At 35.3% G+C, this 20920-nt stretch overlaps 2 protein-coding genes across 2 annotated transcripts; both read right to left on the bottom strand.

Moving 5' to 3' along the window:
* Positions 1-5716: 5716 nt before the first annotated feature.
* Positions 5717-20685, bottom strand: LOC136810645 (uncharacterized). Its single transcript, XM_067067213.1, has 2 exons — positions 20542-20685; positions 5717-10547 (listed from the first exon to the last, which is right to left on the bottom strand). The coding sequence occupies exon 2, from the start codon at positions 9575-9577 to the stop codon at positions 6986-6988; it is 2592 nt and encodes an 863-aa protein (XP_066923314.1). The 5' UTR covers positions 9578-10547; positions 20542-20685; the 3' UTR covers positions 5717-6985.
* Positions 9605-10509, bottom strand: LOC136810760 (uncharacterized protein DDB_G0292186-like). Its single transcript, XM_067067362.1, has 2 exons — positions 9675-10509; positions 9605-9615 (listed from the first exon to the last, which is right to left on the bottom strand). The coding sequence occupies exons 1-2, from the start codon at positions 10507-10509 to the stop codon at positions 9605-9607; spliced, it is 846 nt and encodes a 281-aa protein (XP_066923463.1).
* Positions 20686-20920: the final 235 nt, after the last annotated feature.

The following is a 20920-nucleotide window of genomic DNA, read 5'->3' as shown; positions in this document are numbered from 1 at the left end:
GATAGAAAGGTCAAAACTATTTTTCGTTGCTTAGTGGTCAGAGAGGAATAATCCTTTTTCAATCAGTGACTCAAACTTTCATATTATTCCTGTCTCTAAAGAAGGGTGTCAGAATTACCTTAAGTGGATAAATTTTGGCGGGGATTTAATTTGGCGAATTAAATCCTCACCAAAATTTCCAAATTAATTCGGCAATTCGCCAAATTTAATCCCCACCAAATTTTTAACAAAAAGAGAATTATGTGAAAAATCACAACTTTTTAGTATATTTTTGAGTAATTTTCACCCATTTCAATGTAACAAAATTTCCAATTTGCCAAATTTTACGAAATTGATCTATTGCCAAATTAAATCCCTGCCAAAAATTGTATTTTGGCCAATCACCAAATTAAGTCCACGTCAAAATTTATCCACTTACTTAAGGTAGACAAACTAACAGTAAAGTAGAGCTGTGAGTTGAGTGGAGCTGCGTAGTTCATTCGTTTTGAAATTTTGCTGCTTTAATTGGTCATTTGATGGCTATTATGCAAGGCAAGTTTCCCTCTCCATGCAAGTTACCCAACTTAATCACGGTAGGTAGCAAAATAGTTGAAAAACCGATTTTGGAGCTTAAAATAGGATGAAATTTGTTAATGTTATTCAAGTTAATTACACAGTTATAGAGACATATTTAGGACTCTACCAGAAACGTGAGAGGTACCATTCGAGTTGTACAGTTTTATTTTAAAGTGACTCTACTGAAAATAAAATTCTTACAATGAAATACCTTTGCAACTTTTTTCAAAATCTCTTCAGTGATTTATGATCTTCCACTTTCACTTCACCACATTCCATGGAACAAATCACGGCAGCATTTTTGTCTTACTGGTCGCAATCATCCCAGATGGATATCAGGAGAAAAGCAACTGGCAAATCGAGACCATGTCAACACAAAAATTTTTCCCGCCTTTAGATGTTTGCCGTCAAGCGGGCGGAGCTCTCAGCAAACGCCCACTCGCCCCACTGATGATTTTTCCACTGTGTATGGGTGTATGTGATCGCTGTGAGTGTGATAAGATGGATGCAATGGCTGGGGATCACCCAAAGTTGAAAATATCGTGCCTGAGTACAACCGAATAGTTCCCGAACTCTATACACTCTTTTCAAACTGCATAAAATACTTACAAACCTCGCTCTCCTCTCCAAAGACTTGTTAGTTACTTGCGCGCGATCATCGTCAGCTCAGACATAATTTACGATCGCAAGCGTTTGCGGTTTTGTATCAAAATTGAAGACGGTCTTTTGGGAAAACATATCACATGTGTAAATGTCGTTTGAAGTAATTATATCGCTTGTAAACGAGGCCCACAAAATGCTGATTTTATTAAAGTAAAGTGACATTTCATCGTGAGGAAAATCAGAAATGAGGTCGCAAAATTAACCGCATGAATATTTAGTGCCCCATAGAGGAAATAAATTGGTCAAAATGACCTATCCGCATGAATATTAGAGGATACATTAAATAAGAGGAATGACGTTAGTCCAAACCTTCCTTTCAGAAAGATTTTTTCCGGAGACAACATTCTTAATTACCGTCATAATCATAAAGATTTCACTTCCCGCACTAATATTCTCTGACGTTTCCGGGATTATTCCCGGGGCTACAGGCATGAAATTAAAAAGGGTTTTTTCTAAAGGCACGGCGAGAAATCTTGTATTTAGTTACGAAACTGCTTAACTTTTTGAAGCTCATTTTTCAACTACAATCAGTGCCATAATATATTTGCACTTTTGGCTCATTTACCATTTTTCTAAAATTGAAGTTCGAGCGAGAATGTCAATTTTTAGGCCTTCAACTTGATTTGTAGGAAGAATTTTCTTATTGGGGGGGGGGGGGCTGAAGTTTAGTGACACTGCGAGGGCCAACCATGGTTTGGCCTGAGGGGGGGGGGATTTTCAAAATTTAAGCTCTAGATTATGCTTGAAAATGCACTCAAAACAAAATGCTTTCAAGAAAAAAACAAGAAAAACTTTGCATTTTGCAAAATAACCATTTTTGAAGAAATTATTGGGGGGGGGCTATGCCCCCCCAGTGGCTACGGCACTGATTTGATCGATTGTTTCGATCTGGGAGGGATTTATTGGTTTCTCAGCTATATTTCAAACCCTACTGGACCATTTTTGAACTTTTGGATCCTCAGATCCTAAGGTCCTAAGTCTTAAGTCTAGCGTTAAAACTCTACCCTTTGAACCTACTTTAGAGCACTTACAAATCGATTGTGGTTTCAAAACACCCCGGTGAATTTCCCTTTTGTGCCAAGTATTTTGTCACTGATTGTACCTTAAGGGAAATTATTTTGGCGAGAACTAATTTTGGCTGATTTGGCGAATTTAGAAAAAATTCGCCAAAATTAGTTCCCGCCAAAATTAAATATTTTGTTTTCTTTCTTAAATAACCCCTGAAATTGCTCAAAATAAGACAAAATAGAACAGATTTACGCCGTCATTTGCCAAAATTAGTTCCCACCAAAATTAAGAAATTTCATCATTCGCCAAAATAAGTTCCCGCCAAAATTAAAAGTCTTTAAGATTTTTGCTGAACGCCAAAATAAGTTCCCTTAAGGTACCCGGGGTAGTCCTGGTCTTTTTTCTGATAGAAAAGTTGCAGTGGAATCTTAACGGGGACGTTAATAAACCTTAAGCAAAACGAAGGTATGAAGTCTCTAGACGGAATTCTGTAAACTTTTCAGCAGCAAAACCGGTGTTCGGCCTTTTAAGAACAACTTTTCCGTGGAGCAGTGGCTTGAAGAAAAAAAGTCAAAATAGTCTTACCCACTCTACCACCAGGCAGGGTTAAAAAGTTAGGGCAGGAGTGACCCTGGTAAATAAAACTGGCTCTTGGTGTATATTGACAAAAGAGACGCTAGACAAGGTAACTTTTTCAAACTCCACCAGAGCACCAGAGCTAATGTGTTTTTTTGGTAATAGAATCAGGAAAGACGGGAAAATTCAAAAAAATCTAGAGGGATTTTAGTAGTCGTATTCAGTGTCAAATTATTTGCAAACATGGCAGAAAAATTCAAAACAGAGTCTATTTTTCGAAAAAAGAGGTTTTTTAGTTTTCAAATTGTTCTCACAAAAACTGCAAAAGTAAAAAATAGTCTTGAAACTTCAAAGGTGCTGAAACAGTAAACAGTATAAGTCGTATAACAAGTCTCTCTGCCCCAGGGAAGTTTTTTCAAAAATCACAAAACGTCAGTTCACTTAATAATCAGGTATTTAGTCTCAAGGGTCGGTTTTTCTGTAGTCCTGTCCGCACTCACCCGACTTTCCCCAACCCTGATAACCATTCGATAATGATTCATTTAAAAATGATTTTAGGTTTGTCGAAATGGGACAAACTGGACTCGGGTAACTTAATGCATGTCCCAATTTCTTCAAAAACTACTTTTCGTTTTCGCCCCTAACTCCAGCTCTTAAACCATAACAAATTATACATTTTTGGAAGCAAATTTGGATGTAGAATATCGGATTTGGTGTTACTTAATTTTTTTCTCAGCAGAATTTGAGTTTTTTTAAGAAAACGTGATTTTTTAAAAAGTTGAATATCTCAAGAACTAATACTCGAAACTTTATGAAATTTGGACCAATGATAGAACTCATCAAGAGGAGGAGAATTATTTTTTAAATCAAAATTTGCCGATGTCAGCATTTTATCGCAAAAATTCATATTATTGCAATTTCTGCGGACGTCATTAATTTTGAGAAATATTTTTCAAATTTTTTTTGAAACATCTCAATGTACTTTATCACTGCTCCAAATTTCATAAAGTTTTGATATATTTCTCGATATATTCAACTTTTTGTATTTATGACGTCACCAATCATGACATCATAATCAGGTTTTCTTAAGATAACTCTAATTGTACAGAGAAAAAATTTAAGTTACTCCAAATCCGATATTCTACATCCAAATACGCTTCCAAAAATGTATAGTTTGTTATGTTTTAGGGACTGGAACTAGAGGCGAACAATTAATTGGGACATGCATTAAGTTACCCGAGGAATTTAATTGAAAAACCCCTGTGTCACAGACCCACTGAGCCCCACGGGAAAAGTTTTCCACAATTTCGTCCCAAGCAGAAAAAAACCCTGCAATTTCACCCCACTGGGAAATAAACTTTGATCTCATCCACATTCGAAATTCAATGTAAAAAATTGCACCTCAAAACCATCCCACTGTGTTTTGAAGCTTGGAACAATAGAATTTCTATCCCCGCTGGGGTAAAAAGTTCCACCGGGGGCTGTGAGACAGGGGTGTATTGAAGCGGAAGTTTTGAATTACCCGTTACGTATAGTAAATAAAATATCTTTTTAAATTAAATAAGTAAGCCAAAAAAAACTAACTTTCATAATATCAAGGCAATAATAGTATAATATAATAATAATCGCTTATAATAAAGTATAACCTACAAATATATAATTAAGATTTTCTCCTTTATTTTATATACTACTTACTGATAAACAAAAAAAAAACCAAATATAAATTACAATATATCTTTTTAAATCTTATTTTACGTACATACAAAACTAAGGTTACATAGTGCCATTTGGCAAAGAGTTTCTAAAAATCAATACATTTTCATAGAGTTTCACAAAATATACATAGTATGAAGACAGATAGAGATAAAAATCTTATAACGCAGATCTATTCAAATCATAACAATCACTAGAAAGTTATATAGGGTGTTTCAAAAAAAGTGTACAAGTTTGAAATTGAGATTGAGAGAAAACTAAAAGTATAATGAATCTAAACTTTTCACTATTGGAAAGAGGTAAGGCTAACTTAAATTTTGAGCTATCATACTTTTAATTTGCTCCACGTATTCTTGAGTTATGAAGAAAATTTGAAAAAATTCTCTTTCAAAAAAGCAGCATTTTTGAGAAAAAAACTTTCTTTAAAACACCCGGTAGTACAAATTTTTATTGAATTCAAAAAAATAGATTTGGCTTTTCAGAGTCTGAATTATGCAAAAAAAAGTTCAAAATTCATTTAATACCTTGCACTGAAATCGTTTTTAAATCTGAAGATATATAATAAACAATAATTTAATTCTTTTTAAGGGTAATTATAAACACATAATAATAAATTAGTATAATAGTAACCTTTTTCTTTCATCATACATATATTTTATTTCATAAAATAATTAGTCGAAAAATTGTCTTAGTTGGTACAAAGAATCAACAGGAGGGGAGTTTCAAAATAAGTTTGTCTTCACTGTAAGCAATTTAAAAATCGAAAAGTCTATTTTTGACTTCAAAGAGTTGACATTGTATACATATACTTATTTTCATAAGACATCTTTTTAAGAACACGAGACTAAAATTTGCCAAAAATCTAAAGACAATCTGAATCTAAGATTTTAATAAGACTCGATAAAATACTGATTTGAAGCCCTTTTAAAGCAATTGAGAATAGCAACTAATGCGTATCAAGAACACAATAAGAATATTACAAGTCTGATGATCTTAAAAAGATGAGTTAGAAGAGTCGAGCCTCAGCCAAATTTTACCAGTTGTTTTTAATAGACAGGTAAATTTACTTTGAAGTCAAAACAAGAAACGTCTGCGAACGGAATTAAGGGTACCAAACATCAAATATATACATCAAAAAAGGAAAAAATAATAAATTAGAGTTAACCAGACAAAAATCCTTCCTAGTTCTTAAAGTTTTATAAAAGCAACGTCTTTTTGTTACGTCCGCCACTATCTGTCAAAAGCGTTTCCTTTTGGTGTTATGCCAACAAAGAAACTCGCATGACGCCGTGATTTCCCTAGGCTTGACATCTGGCCGGCTGCCTCCTCCCCTTAAACGAACCTCATGTTTGATTGCTTTTATACAAAACAACATGAAATTTTGAGACAAAAGTCATTTGGCTATAATAGATCTTCGCGACAGATTAACAAGAATATGAGATAGGATTACAAAGATACTAATTCAATGACAGGCTTAAAATTAGAAGGGCTCATTTTCTAAATACAGTCTTACTTGATGAATAATTAATTTGTCAAATCATCAACCTTTACATTATATCAAAGTCCCTAAAATTTGTTGGGAATTTTAAAGCTATTTTAAATACCTAAAAACTAAAAATTGTGTCTTTTAAAAATAAGATCTTCTCTAAGGTAAGGTAATATACATATAGTTTAATATTAATCTTGATTTTCATTAAATACGATATTTCAAATTATTTAGAAAAAGAGAGAGAGAGAAACTTGGCTAGGTTCAAGCGACGACTCATCAAAACAACAACCCTACCTCATTTCGCAATGTCTCCGAAAAAAACAACAGAGGAGTTGGGTAAGACGATTTTGGCGGATGATCCAAGCCGAAAACAATAGATAAAGATTATGAATAAAGAGAGACAAGAAGCCAATCTATGTTTACTTCAAAGTTCGCAAATAAAAAAGTAAGGTTACTATTGAACGTTGAACAGCTTATTTTGAGAGTTTCACAAAAACATTATCTCTCTCTATCTCGGCTATGAAACAAAGAAAGTGGGTACGCGATTAGGGGGAATTAGAAAAGGCTAAAATGGCTTCATAGCTTGTAAAGCCAAACTTCGTTCCTTCTATATCAAAACACTTAATCCAATTTACTCTCATCTCTTCTTAAATCCTACTGGAGAGAGGCAAGGTGTGTGGCTTTAATGTAAGAATAGAAAAACCGAATACAAAAGAACTTTACAGAACACCGTATGCAATGATTCCTAGCCCTTGTTTTAGTTTGACAATAAAAAAGTTAGAATTTTCATTGTAAACGCAGAAAATTCGTGTGTTATGGAAAAAAAGTTAAAATTGAGACTGTCTTTCTCATTCGGGACACCTAAAACATATGTTTTGAGAAGCAAGCGTGTACACCGAACACCACACCTTTTAACTCCCTCCTGACCTAGACAGGAATCTTTAAAATAGATTAAAAATACTATGAGAAACGGAAAAAAATCTAATTATTTGACATACCCACAGTCACCATATCCGCCATGTTTTCATTTTGATGAAACCCAAATTTATTCTTCTCCTCAATTGAGTTATTATTATTGTTCGTTTCGACGAATTCGTTTTTCGGCTCAACGAAAACGGTCGTTTCTCGGTGATCGTCTTCCTCGTCGCTATGTGTCGATTGTAAGTAACGATCCAATGCACTTTTGCGACTGTCCTTATCCCCGGAGGAAAACGATTTGAAATTGAAAGGCTGTTTAGATTGCTTGTTTTCTTCGCCTGAATCGTCTTTATCGTCTATTCGATTAGCTCGTTCATAGTTTGCCTCTTTCAAATGTTGCGAAATCTCAGATTGAGCTTTTTGAATTTCCTCAGCCATTGAAGAGTGATTACCGAAACTACTATTATGTTGAAAGTTATTAGAAGGTTTCACCATCGTTATCTCTTCATCTCCACTTTTCTCCGAATCACTACCATCGTTATTATCGGAAGCAAACTCGTTACTCGGTACCATACCAATCATACCATTTTCCATACCATCACGATACGAGATACGACTCGGCACTTCGTACTTCTCATAATGTCGGTTATGTATACTCTTCTGATGTCGACGCCATTCGGATTGATCTCGGTATAGTTTCCCGCATTCGACGCACGGGATCCCGATCCCAAGATGTCGTCTAATATGGCGTTTCAACGAGTGCCGATGAGCGAAACGATCGCCACAATATTCACATTGAAAAGGACGTGCGACCGTGCAATAACCAATGTACTGCGTATCTTGATTTCCCGATGTGGACGATGAGCCATTACTGAGCTCCCCGATCTTTGAAGCTTTATCGTCGATACGTGGTGGGATGAATTTCGGTGCTTCATTGCCTGGACCTTCAATTTGTTTGTAAGGATTGGCCGGTATCTCGATTTTAGTGTAAGGGTTTGTTGGAGCGAAGCCGACCGCTATTGGTGGTGGTGGTGGTGGTTGTTGTTGTTGTTGTTGTTGTTGTGATGGTGGGGTGTTTGGATAGAAAGTGGTGCTACTTTGCTTGAAAGTTTTGACTTCACTCATTGTGGTGTGTGGTGATCGATATTTCGTGGGTGGTTTTGGTGTTTCGATAGACGAAGGAGTTGATGGCTGTTGATTTTCCTGCTCTTGGAAACTCTCATTTTTGTCAGATCTGTCAGAGTCGGTGTCTTCATCGTCACTGTTTTTGACTGGTTTACTTTTCGCTTGTTCTTCACGTGAAATACCATGGACAAGCTCTTGATGTTGAATCAAACATTTATGATATCTGAATGTTTTGTCACAGTGTTTACACTTTAAATCAACCTGTTCTTCGTAACACGTTTGTTTCTTAGCGTGGCGCACTAACGAGTCCTTTCTAGTGAAACGCTGGCCACAATTCTCACAAATGAAGGGGCGGAATTTGCCATCAACGCCCGGTGTGATTGCATCCATAGTATTTTCACTGACCACGCCCGTTTGTAAAGCTGCTGGTGGTTGTATGGGGATGGCGTAAACTGGAATTGGCTCAATACCTGGTGGCGGTACCGGAGGGTGGGGTATTTTTATGCCCTCGTTATTTCGATGGGAGGGCGGTTGTGGCGGCTGCTGATGAACGATAGGTATTCCTTCATGGCTTTCGACGAAATTTGTTTTTGAAGATTCATAATTACGACGGTTAATGTTGCCATGGTTTCGGTTGTCAGGGGAACCAGAATCGTTACTCATATCAACATCCAATTTCTCAGTGTCGGTACCGTTTAAATTATCTTCGTCGTGTTCGAGTTGTTTGTGTTTACGAAGATGAGTCAAAAGATATTCGTACCTTGGGAATTCGTTGCCACAAATTTTACACTGGTGAACTTGATTGGGTGGATCAGTGTCATGATGCCCTACACCGTCCTTTTGAACAAATCTTTTCGAGAAATATTGCTGAGAGTTCATAGCATTGTTAGTATATTCACTCAAATTGATTTGATTCTTGCTGTTCTCACTTTTCAGATGAGACGATGGTGGTTTCTCTGAAGCTTCATACTCTAGTTTATTACGTTTACTCGTATAAGAGTCGGCCGGTTCGGGTGTGTACCGATCACGGTGATGATGGTATTCGGGGTAGTCCCGTTTTCGATTATGACTTCCCTTATCGTTGTACGGGGATTCTTTACGCATCATGCTACTGGAGGGGTATTTTTGATCGTATTGACGGCTAGTCGAATAGTGATCTCGGTCTCTGTTATGATGTGGTCCCTGATTGGATGAAGAGTAGACGACACGAGGTTGCCTGGAGTATGTTGACCGGTTATTGCTAGGAGGAGGGTAGAAAACACCTTGCATGTTGTGCGACATCCCTCGATATTGAGGGTCGTTGGAACGTGATGAACTGTGCGGTAAAGGCTGCTCACGGATCACGAATGGTACGGCAGCTCCTGGTGGGAATGTTGTAAAATGTTGTGAGCGTGTTGATTCTGGGATTTCACTCGGTTTCGGAAGGATTGCACGGTGTGGGATAACGGTCGACGGAGCCAGAATCACATTTTTGTGATCTAGTTTAAAATGTTGTTGAAGTTCGTAAAGTTCAGGGAATACTTTCCGCATATACTACAAACGATAGCTGACTTTCCACTACATGTACCCTTCTTAAGATGACGAGTGACAGAGTCTTTACGAGTGAAGCGAGCGCCACAGTTTTTACAGAAATAAGGTTGATATTTCTTGTTCATTTCTGCGTTATCCATAGGAACTGGTTGTACAACATCAGTCAGTGGCGGTGGGCGCGGTAAAAACGAATGCATTTCTGCGGGCCTGTCCTCTCTCTCAAGTGGTGGTAACTTTTGTTGTTGAATGCCTCTTTTAGCGTCGTTCAACGCGCTTTCAACTTTAATCACAATCTGATTGTCCATACCAATATTATTACTCTCAACACTTCTCTCAGAGGCGGCCGCCGCATTTTTATTGTTATTATTATCAGGTGATAAGTCAGTTTTTAAATGTGACACGCTTTCGTCAACACCGATCATAGCTTCAGTTTCAGGGTCTTCGTTATCTTCTTGTGTATTTGGTGTGTTTTCTATAGAATTGTTCGTGTCTTCGCCAATGAGATCATCCAACTCTGACGTGTTCCCCTTTGTGACTTCATCGTTTGTACTTACCGAAGGACTATTCTCAACGTCATCTCTGGATTCTGGCCAAGGGGAAAGATTACGATTCCCTTGCTCTACAGAATGTTCTTGTTTATTGGACGTTGAATCTGGTGTATCTTGTTCTTTCTTCGATTCTTTATTATTATCGGAGATTTCTGTAAAATGTTCTTCCGAATATACCCGATAAGCTTCACACAAACGTTGGTGTGATTTCAGTTCGAAAAAATCGGAACACATTTGCCCACAGTCGTCGCATTCAATCTCGACGCCAGTGTGTTTACGATTGTGACGTTGCCACGAGTCGGTTTGATGGAAATACACATTGCAGTAACAACAATTGTATCGTTTTCTGCCACGAGACGATGTTCGTCCCGTCGTGTTTTCCATGTCCCCACACTCAGCTGCTCTACTTTAGTAGTAAAGTTCTGAAACGAAAAGAAGAAAACAGTAAAGATTTATAATATATAATACAAGGTGAAAATCTACTTGACGGGTAAGTCTATAATCTATAAACACTATATTATGCAAAGCAATAAATGATTAATGATTGCTTCACATAGACACACACATAGAAAGAATAGATTCATCTGGCAACATACATAAACCCACACGGCGTCCTTCTCACCTGTTTACCAAACAAACAGTCGCATTTTCTATAGTATAATAATGAAAAGAGCGCATGCCTTATATTGAAAAGATTACTGTGTGTGATGGATATGAATATTTTACAGAATAAAACATACATCATTTCCCCCCAGAAATGTTGTTCTATTGATTTTGAAACTTGAAAGACATTGGGGTCATCGGCCGACAGTAAAAAGAACTTGTTAGCTTGAGAAAACCCTCCTGGCCAGTTTAAATGATTTAAAATACATTAAAAATGAAACTACTTCTTCTGAGTTCAACCCACGTCATTAAGGAAACTTTTTTTTGTTTGAGAAAATAAAACAGTTTAACTTCCAAAAAAGTTTATAATGTTTGGAACAAGAAATCATAGCTTTATTCAATTTAGTTTCGGTTCACACAAAAAAGCGGCTTTAGCGTGGTGTCATGTTTTCGTTTCAATCCAGTAGCCAGATAAACCACAACACAACACGATGAAAATTTCACTAAAACTTTTTTTTACACATTTGCATTTAAACTATCAGCCAACAACATGAGAAAAAAAATATATCATCAAAACCCAATCAAACATCAATCTGTTTTCATAGAGAAGTAAGTAAGGAAAGAGTGTGGGAACGGTTCAGCCGACAAATAATAAAAAAAAAGTTAAGAGTATAGATTATCGCGAAAAGAGGGCTTGTCGATTCTATCACCTTATTCTTAGCGTTTTGAAAGAAAAGAAAACTCTGCACTTACACTGAATTTTCGCAAGGGCCGATAAGGACGCTGAATAAAAGTTGTCTGTTAGTAAAAAAAGCTTGTAAACAATAAACTCAAATCCCATAAAGATTATATTTCAAGTGAATCAAAAAAAAAAGGAATTCGCCAAGCGCCACAACTTTGACATGTGTATGTAAACAAGATGTATATAGAAAAAAAAGTTTTTCCCCCTCCTGTAGATGTCCTGTAAGACACAATAATTTATCAGTTAAGTGCATGAAGATAAAAACTGAACTAAGAAAAAATAAGATGAAAACGAAAAATATATATCTATAAAAAAAAGTGAGACGTAGAGGACGACTCAAAAAAATTGAAGAAGAAAGTTCGGCTAAACCCTTAGAAATGGAAATAGAGACATATGTATATGGAGAAAGCTGATAAAATAAAAAGAAAAAAAGGATTGTTTAAATAATATATGAAGTGCACATTGAAAGAAAAACACTAGAAATAAGAAAAGAATTGTGACCCCCATCTAGGTGTGGTGTTGGGGGGACTTTTCATTATAAGTTACTATAATCATAATAATCAAAAGAAACAAGAGAAAAGAAAGAAAATATTTAAAAAAAAGAAGAATGAAGAAAGAAATTAATAAATAGGGTGTTTTGTTCGGATGGAAGCCACTATTTTTTGCGTTTGAAGATATAAAAGTAGACAAAAGGATGAAAAAGACTTTCATTCATTTGCCATTCAATAGAAAGAAAAGAAAAGGGGGTCTTTTTAAACGTAACTTTAACAACCCCCCAAAATTTTTTCATTTTGAAAGATGAATCATAACACCATCCACCAACCAAGAAAACCATCATAAGAGAAAGGGTGAAAGTTATATTATATTACTCACCAAAAAATAACACAAAAAGAAAGCGTCGAGAAAAAAAAAGCTTTCAAAAAAAAAAGATTTTGTGTTAATTTTATTTGAGAAAAAAGGCGCACAAAGTGAACCGTCTCACCGAGGTGTTAAACCAAAGGATTCATAGGTGGTAAAATTCGTACCCAAACTCTTTTTCGATACGTAATATCAGCTATCATAAAAAATGGCGACCAATTATTAACAGATTTAAAACGTTATAAAACGATACCGAACCTAGATGCTTCTTTATAACCCGCCGTATCATAGGTCATTACCATTGACGGTAGAAGCGCTTTTTTGAGCACTCTTTCATACAAGAACAGATAATTTGAGGCTAACTTTGTAGAAATTGCTAATAGCTTTAATGCATGGTTGTTAGTTATAAAATGAGCGTGAATATTAAACATTTCCCAAAATGTTTTAACGTTCGATTTCTGTGTATTTGCCGAGGTAACTTTATCTACACAAAACTCCAATGAACGAGAAAAGTTTCGCAATGTATGTTTGACTTGACCCACACACACATAGAGCACACAGAGCACAAGCTCACTAGGCAGAATTCGTTGCGACCAATATAAAGAAAATCTTTCGGATCCTTTTATCAAAAACTTTCACATGTTGATAGTAAGAGATGGGAAATAATCTCATAAATCTGACAATCATACAAATTCAAAAGTGAAAATTTTAACTCATTCATCATCGGCTGCCTTTCACAAGTTTTATTAGTAGCTATTTACGGCGTAAAACACTAAATTACCCCTCGCGCATCCAAAGAGGCAATACAACGCGCTATACCTGTTTTTTTTTTTACATAGTCAGTTTACTGCTGCCAAAATATACCATTTGAGAAAAAAGGTAGTAATTGAAAACCATAAATCCATCACTTAAACAAATAAACCATTCAAAGATGAAGGAGTTTCAAGAGTAACCACAAATTTCCTTATAAAACTCCTTATAATACCCCCTCAGAGCACACACATAAAAACACGCAAAATACATACACTCTAACCCATCAACAAGCAAACAAATTATCAAGAGGACGCAATACATGGTAAAATAATCCATCAAAAATTTCAAGTGGCCACTCTTAACGCACTTCTTTTACTATATGTATGTAACAAAGAAAAAAACATAATCATCAGAAAACTGTATCCAATCCCATTTAGTTTTCACACACAAGAATTTTTTTTCTTTCTTTCATCTTTTAGATTTTTATCTGATGGAGAAAGTGCACTAAGGTAGTGATTAAACACACATTAATCTCCTTGAAAAATCTATACTGTTATCAGTTCTGCGTATCAAATTGCCACTACTTTTCTTTTACAAACCTCTCCACAATTGTCATCTCACAAAAAAACACTCCCCCATAATGACACCTCGTTAAAGCAAGACACAACCTATACAACCTATAAAATTCTCACAGCCAAAAAACGAAGAAAAACTTTCAGATTTTTTTCTATTTCTCGTTTTAAGGGTAACGAAAAAAACATGTAAAACAGAATTCAAAATTCAAAGAAATAGCAAATATTTATTATGAAATTCTCAAGTAGGACATGACAAACTTTCAGTTTTTTTTTGTTTTTTTTGTTGATAGAATTTACAACTCTCCAGACTTTTGTGACTGGATGGTTTTCTTAAATCGGTTTTTCATTTTTCTCATAAAAGAGGGAAACGGATAAGACAGTATGATTTAATTAACATACAATTTAAACTAATTCTTTTAATAATCACATTAATTTTCCAAGCCATTATCCTTGGTAAGTTCTTGTAAATCTTTTACTGTCCAGTACGTAGATTATAGCAATTGATTTCTGACACCACCAAAAAGCCTATTGCACTCGTTTTAGGAGTTATGGTTCCTATTCAAGATATTTCAACTAAAATAAGAACAAACTATATAAGAACAAAGGCTTCGATGGTCAAAATGTTATTGAATAAGAACATTTTGAAGCTTTGCAAACTCCAAAACACCCAATTTCTTAAGAAATTGCACAAAAATAATCACAAAATAGTGGGAATAAAAACATTTTAACAACATCTTTAGCCTTAAATTTCAAAAGTTAAGAGCATCCGAAGGCTTCAAAAAGTTTTTACAAAAAGAAATTTGATGAATGATGTAAAATTTACTTAGTTTGATATTCATTTATTTCAAAATGTATTTTTCAGACTTTTAAAAAACAATTTTGATATGTGCAAAAACATTTGCAAATTTTTCCTTGTTAAATAATTTTCAAAGGTATTCAAACATAAACTTTTGCAAAAGAGGTCAAAACTCAAGAAGTTGAGAAACTTTCTGTTTGTAAAAGTATCTTATTGTTGATTTGCCAGAAAAACATTTGACTCGTAAAATGCAGGCAGTTCCAGTTTTCAACAAAACGTTTTAACAAACCTACAGTATTACCAGTACATCCAAAGGTAAATTAACTAAAACTGAACTAAAATTAGATTTAAACAAAAAGCCTCTTTAATACCTAAGTCAGTCTAAATTTCAAGTTAGAGCATTTCTCACTTCTTAAATTAAAAAACTAGGGCAAATTCATTGATATGAAAATATTAAGCTTCAGGGTACAGGGTGGCTGGTCAAAATTAGCAAGTGAAAAACAACTTTGTATATACAATGTGGTCAAAACTAACATGTAGCCGCAAAAAATTGACAAGTAAATGTGACTCTAACAACAACCATTTGAACACAATAGTTATTGTTTGTCTGCCTGGTAGATTTGATAGAGTTGAATCTGCAGGTGTAGATGATATAATTCTAGTGAATCAGATGCGTTGAGTTGTGGTTGTGGCAAACTTGCTGGTGAATGCAATGGCTGAATCTTTATTATGCACATATGACTTTAATGCTGTGTTGATGATTCACCTGGTAGATTGGCTACAGAATTGCATTCACCAGCATTGTTTATTTCTGTATTGCATTTATCTCCAGCATTCCACGATTGTCTTACCAGGACAATCGTTTCAACAACTATAGTGAATAGCCAGCATTTAAAATAATCAGTTTCACAGCCAGAGTCACCACCACCACTATTGGATTTTATCATCAGATTTTTCAGAACCGTATTTGACATACCCTTGGAATTTTGCCTATTAGGCAAAAAACTAAAATATTTTTGTCAAAAATTTGAGGTTGAGAAATCAAATTTTAAATGATTTAACTAACTATAATCAACGATCATATCTAATAGAAAAAACAATAAAAATGTCATTGCTACACAATGCTTTTATTTAAAAGTTTGAAAGTGTTGAATAGTAAAAGTGGTAACAGTTATGTTAGGTAGATAAAATGTAAAATAATAATGATAATGAATAGTAAGCATTCGTAAATGATGGCTTTTGATTGGGTAACACAGTAACAAGGGGTAAAAGCCTAAAAATGGTGACCTAGATGGGTCAACTTTTAATTATAAACCATTATCTATTAATTCTGGTTTATCTATTCTTCAGAATTTTAAGATTCAGGTAATGGTGTAGCAGAAACCCATACCTCAGTTTGAATTTGATTCAATAGCGTGATATTTGTGATTGAAAAATGAGGCTGGTGCATTGTGTATTAGATTTGACGGCTCTGGTAAGTCTGATGATTAAGTGAATAATACTGCAGTGGTCGAAAAAAAGCTTTTTCGTTGTGATCGGTTATTTTAGTGACTCCCTTGTGTTAAGTGTCCCCCGAAGGCCGACCAAGGTTTGGGCTGAGGGGCAGGAAATTTTGAAAATTTGCCCCTCATTATAGGCTTTAAAACTTTTTCATTTTGATGACATTAATTATTTTTAATATTAGTAATGAATCTTTTGAACGAAGGAAAGATAAGCTAGATCATTGTATAGCAGAGAAAATAGCTTTTTCTATAAGATGTTTTGAAAAAGGTACGAATTCAACATTCTTTCAACGAATTATGCCTCGAAGATGTCTAAAATAGTTGGTATAAATACAAAAACATGAAAATTCTAGATAGAAAATGATTGTTCCAAAAGATAACTGGACCAAGATTAACAAAACAATATGATTAATATAGATCACTCAAATATTGGTCGGTTATTTCTTTGAATCTTTGAAAATTTTCTAGTCGGCGATTTCTTATTTCTGGTCGGTTTCAATCAATAATGGACCGCTATTTCGATCGCTGTACTGGTGATTCTGATGATGAAATTGAAAGTAGCAGTCTTTGTAATAGTATATTCAATCAACCGTGCAGCATTGAAATTACCAGTACACCTTCAATATCACCATCAGAATTGCCAGAGCCTTCAAAACTATTAGTATCATATAAAGAAAACCAATCTTCAATCAAAAATATTGTCTACATTCCAAAATCACAACGATCAAACCTCAAAATATTCTTGAATGGAATAACCAGAGTCATTAGGTCATACTAACCAGCTTTGCCAAATTCAAAATTTAAATGTCAAAATATCACAGTTTTGTGGCAAAATCCTAACAATGCTACACCGCCATTTTGATTTCCATTTCATGATGCTTTGTCAGCAGTTTTTCCGTTGACGTTTGTAGAGGGCAAAGTGTTTACACGCACGGGCAGTTTTTTAACCAATCAAACTGCTGATCAGCATTGTTTTATTTTAGCCAAAAGTGCCAAAGATTGGCGTTAAAACAGCAAAAAGAACACAGGTCTCGCACCGAGTAGGCTTTTAAATTGAAATATGAAAAAAATCGTAGTGGAACACACACAAATGTCTGGAACGAAGAAGACCATATTAGTGGCAAAACGATAGAGCGTTTGACGTCACTTGAGCGGCAAGTTACACACTCATTATTTGCCAATCCCATCGGGCGATAGGCGGTTAGGCGACGGGCGTTCTCTATTTCTCCAATTGGTGTCCGGTCATTTTGAATGAAAACAAAAAAGTTAAAAAGGGCGCGCTATCAGTGTAAGTTATCGTGGCATGTTATGACAGAAAGTATGATTGATAAACTTGGTGGCTGGAGTTATCAAAACAAATTTGTTGTCAAAGAGATTTAACAGTAAGTGAAAATACAGGCAGTATAGACTTAAACTTGTATATCAAGATTACGGGATTTTGAGCACGGGCCGATTTTGCTTTAGTTTTGAGTGGTTTCATTTTCGATTTGAAGCCAACATCTTAGCAACGGGGTGCTTGCCCATAGTTACAGGGGTTTGTGCAAAAAACTAAACATAGAAAATTTTCCAAATCCCCCAGTTCGATTAATGCAATGAAAAATGAAACTTTTTTATGTTTCACTTTTTTGCACCTATTCTTCAAAATGAAAATATTTAAGATTTAAAGTTCTTCTTTTATTCTATGATTTTTTACGGCACTTTGTTGACAATCTAACTCTAACGTAACATCAAATTCCCGCTTTCTTCAGTAAATAGAAGATGAGAAAAAACCTAAGCCACAGATCACAGATTGAAACAAATATATGAAGGGTGGGATTTTACAGCCACCCGTCGTGCAAGGCACTGAAAGGCCACGGGTGCCAAAAAGAAGGGCCGTTTAAAATGCGGAAACTTGATAAACAGCTGCAAAGGAGCACTGGGAAGCAATCATCAGTAGAAGAGACCACTTTCGTTTTTGTTGCAGATTTCTATAAAAACTTCTCTCGCTCAGGGATTACCGTAACTTGGTCTAATGTCGACACCCCTCCTCTAATTCCGACAGCCTTTTTATCAGCTGAAATTTATAGAAAGGTTGAAACTGTTTTTCTTTGCTTAGTGGTCAGAGAGGAAAAACCCTTTTTCAATCAGTGATTCAAGCTTTCATATTATTCCTTTCTCTAAAGAAGGGTGTCGGAATTAGACTAGGGATGTCGATATTAGACCAACTTACGATACTTGTCAATGTACATGTATATACACATGTGTTGTCAGGGTTCCCAGCACTTAAGAGAAATATTTATCCCTGACTTTTTCCAAAAAAAAGACCTTTTTCCATGACTTTTAGATTGACCAAGGTACCTTTTTCCCTGACCAGAGCAGAATATTGGGCCTTTTTCCCTGACCGTTCGCCCCAACAGTATTTTGAAAAACACCATATTGAGATAAAAAAAATAAAACTTAACACAATTTCATGTATTTTTTTTAAAAAGCGAGTCTACTAAAACCCCACTAAAACCAGGATACAAAAGGGGTACCGTCGTATGTAAAGATGAACGTGCTATCATTTGAATGAAAACTTTCCTCTTTCTAAAAATATTTTCTTCAATATGCATCATTGCTGATAATCCTTTCTTCATTCCAAGATAATAAACATTACTTTTGTCAATTTACATTCATTTTAAGAAAATAGCTCCTAATTTAGTCACTCATTTTATTCACAACTCATTATAAATATTATCAGACACGTGCAATTTATATCATCACGTAGCAAATTTCAAAACTAGGATGAATGGGAAAACATTTTAGGTTTGCTAGATTCAAAAACTTTATCTTATAGGCTCTACCTATACACAGGCCGAAAAAACTATATCCTGCAATATCAAAACTAAAACCATATCATACAGCTATATGAGCTAAAAATATAATCCAACAGTTGAATTTCTAACTTAAAAAGTGAATAATAACGTTTAAGTTCGCTCAAAAAATACTCTGAGATCTACTTAAGTTTTTGGCGTTTTGCTTCTATTTGTGTATGCAAGTCATCAAGGTCCTCATTGAGTTCATTCTGTCTTCTTTTTAAAGCATTAGCCTTAGTAATCAAAGAGACCATTTCGTTTGGGCGTTTTTCTGCCTCACTGACTAGATTGACGAAATCACTGTCGAGTGACTGGCAAGTCTTTTTGATTTTAGATTCCTTTGCAACAAGCTCATCAATCTCTCTTTGAAGAAGTTCTCTTTTTTCTTTCAAGGCAACCTTTGCTTCACTGTCAGCCTTTTCCTGTAAACTTGCTTTGTAACGTGTATGGGCTGATTTGCAAGACAACACTAGTTTAGATGGTGGAGAATAGTTGGAAATGTCGATCTTGTTAGAAAGCAAATAATCTTTAACTATTTTCTTTGCAACAATCGATTCCTCTGAAATGTTAATTCTCATTGATGCTTTACCTACGCTAAAACCCCTCTCAACAGCAGCTTGACCATGACTGAGTGTCAGAACAACCTTCAAAACAAAGCTAAATGATTTGCATTTTTCTACTGCAGCTCCCAAAACATTGAAATAGAAATGATCCAATCTCAATCTCAAATAAAAGAAACTAATGAAGAGATAAGTAAAAAAAAACTGTCAGAACTGTGGACTAAATAAATATCACAGAGCTTACAATACACCAATACTTACTGGCTGATAAAATACCTGCAAAAATGAAAGATGAAAAGGATAATATCATTTCAATTATCATTTGTAATTTGGAGTTGACTGATTTTGGAGTTGACTGATTTTGGAATGCCCTGACTTTCCTTGACTATTCCAAAAAAAGTTCCCTGACTTTTCCCTGACTTTCACTACTTTTTCTAAATTTTCCCTGACTTTTCCAGGTTTTCCCTGACTTTTTTCAAAAAAGCTACTTTTTCCAGGTTTTCCAGGTTTTCCCTGACCGCTGGGAACCCTGGTTGTGTCAACTTGTCAGCATTGTATTATTGTAAGGAAAAGAAAAAAAAGGTAAGAATTAGCCTAGTTTCTAATCCTGATATAGGAGTTTAAGTTTAGATTGACAGGCCATATATCTGTCAGTCCCATGTTTCGACCAATCGTCCCAAGTTAGAGCAGTTGACGGTATGCACTGAACCATCGCAACTGATGCCTTGCCGAGTGGTTCAAGATAGTACTAACTGACCCTAACTTATATATCAGGTAATCGGCCTTCGGCTGTTAAACCAGGTCTTTGGCCGTTAATTCAGGTCTTCTGCTGATAATTCAGGTTTTCCGCTGATAATTCAGGTCTTCGGCCATTAATTCAGGTCTTCGGCCGCTAAATCAGGTCTGCACCCGCTGACAGAAAAAAGATTTGCCATTCCATCCACCACTCCCGCATTCAATATTTCAAGACTATAAAATATATAGCCTGGACAGAAAACAGTTATCACACTTAAAGACTTGAATATCAAAAAAAGAGACACAAAAGTAGAAGACTCTTTATAACATAATGTCTACCATCTAGCTAGCTCTGCTAGCTCTCAAAACAAAAGTATTGCAGTGCTTTCTATCTTTTTTATCTCTCTGTCTGGATGTGATGGCAGCAAGCAATAAAAAAGAGACAAAAAGTAACTGACCTGGTCAATTTTTAATACATCTGACGACCAAATTAGAAACAGCATTCAGATTGATCAATCAATAAAATATCATTTTCAAGACACTAGAAACGCCATCGTTGGTGCAGACAACGCTTGAATTTCGAAAACACAGCACTCTCACAAAAATCTTTTGTTGTTTTCATTCTCTTTGATGTTTCCCGGTCGTTCGAAGCCAATAAAAATCGGGTTTAATCGGTTTTCTCTTTCTAATGATTTTGAATAATCAAGACAAAAAATCGCTAGCGAGAAAATGAAAAATCCGCCGTGAAATTTTTCTCTATTTGAATAATGTTTCATTTCCCCCCAATCAATATGTCATCGATCGGCAGGCAGGCGGTTTTATCCATTATGCACTTTT

This window comes from Clytia hemisphaerica, unplaced genomic scaffold (assembly GCF_902728285.1).
Source record: "Clytia hemisphaerica strain Z4C2 unplaced genomic scaffold, Clytia hemisphaerica genome assembly, whole genome shotgun sequence".
NCBI lineage: Eukaryota > Metazoa > Cnidaria > Hydrozoa > Leptothecata > Clytiidae > Clytia > Clytia hemisphaerica.
Note: the sequence above shows the minus strand (reverse complement) of the source record. Positions and strands in the feature narration are given on the sequence as shown.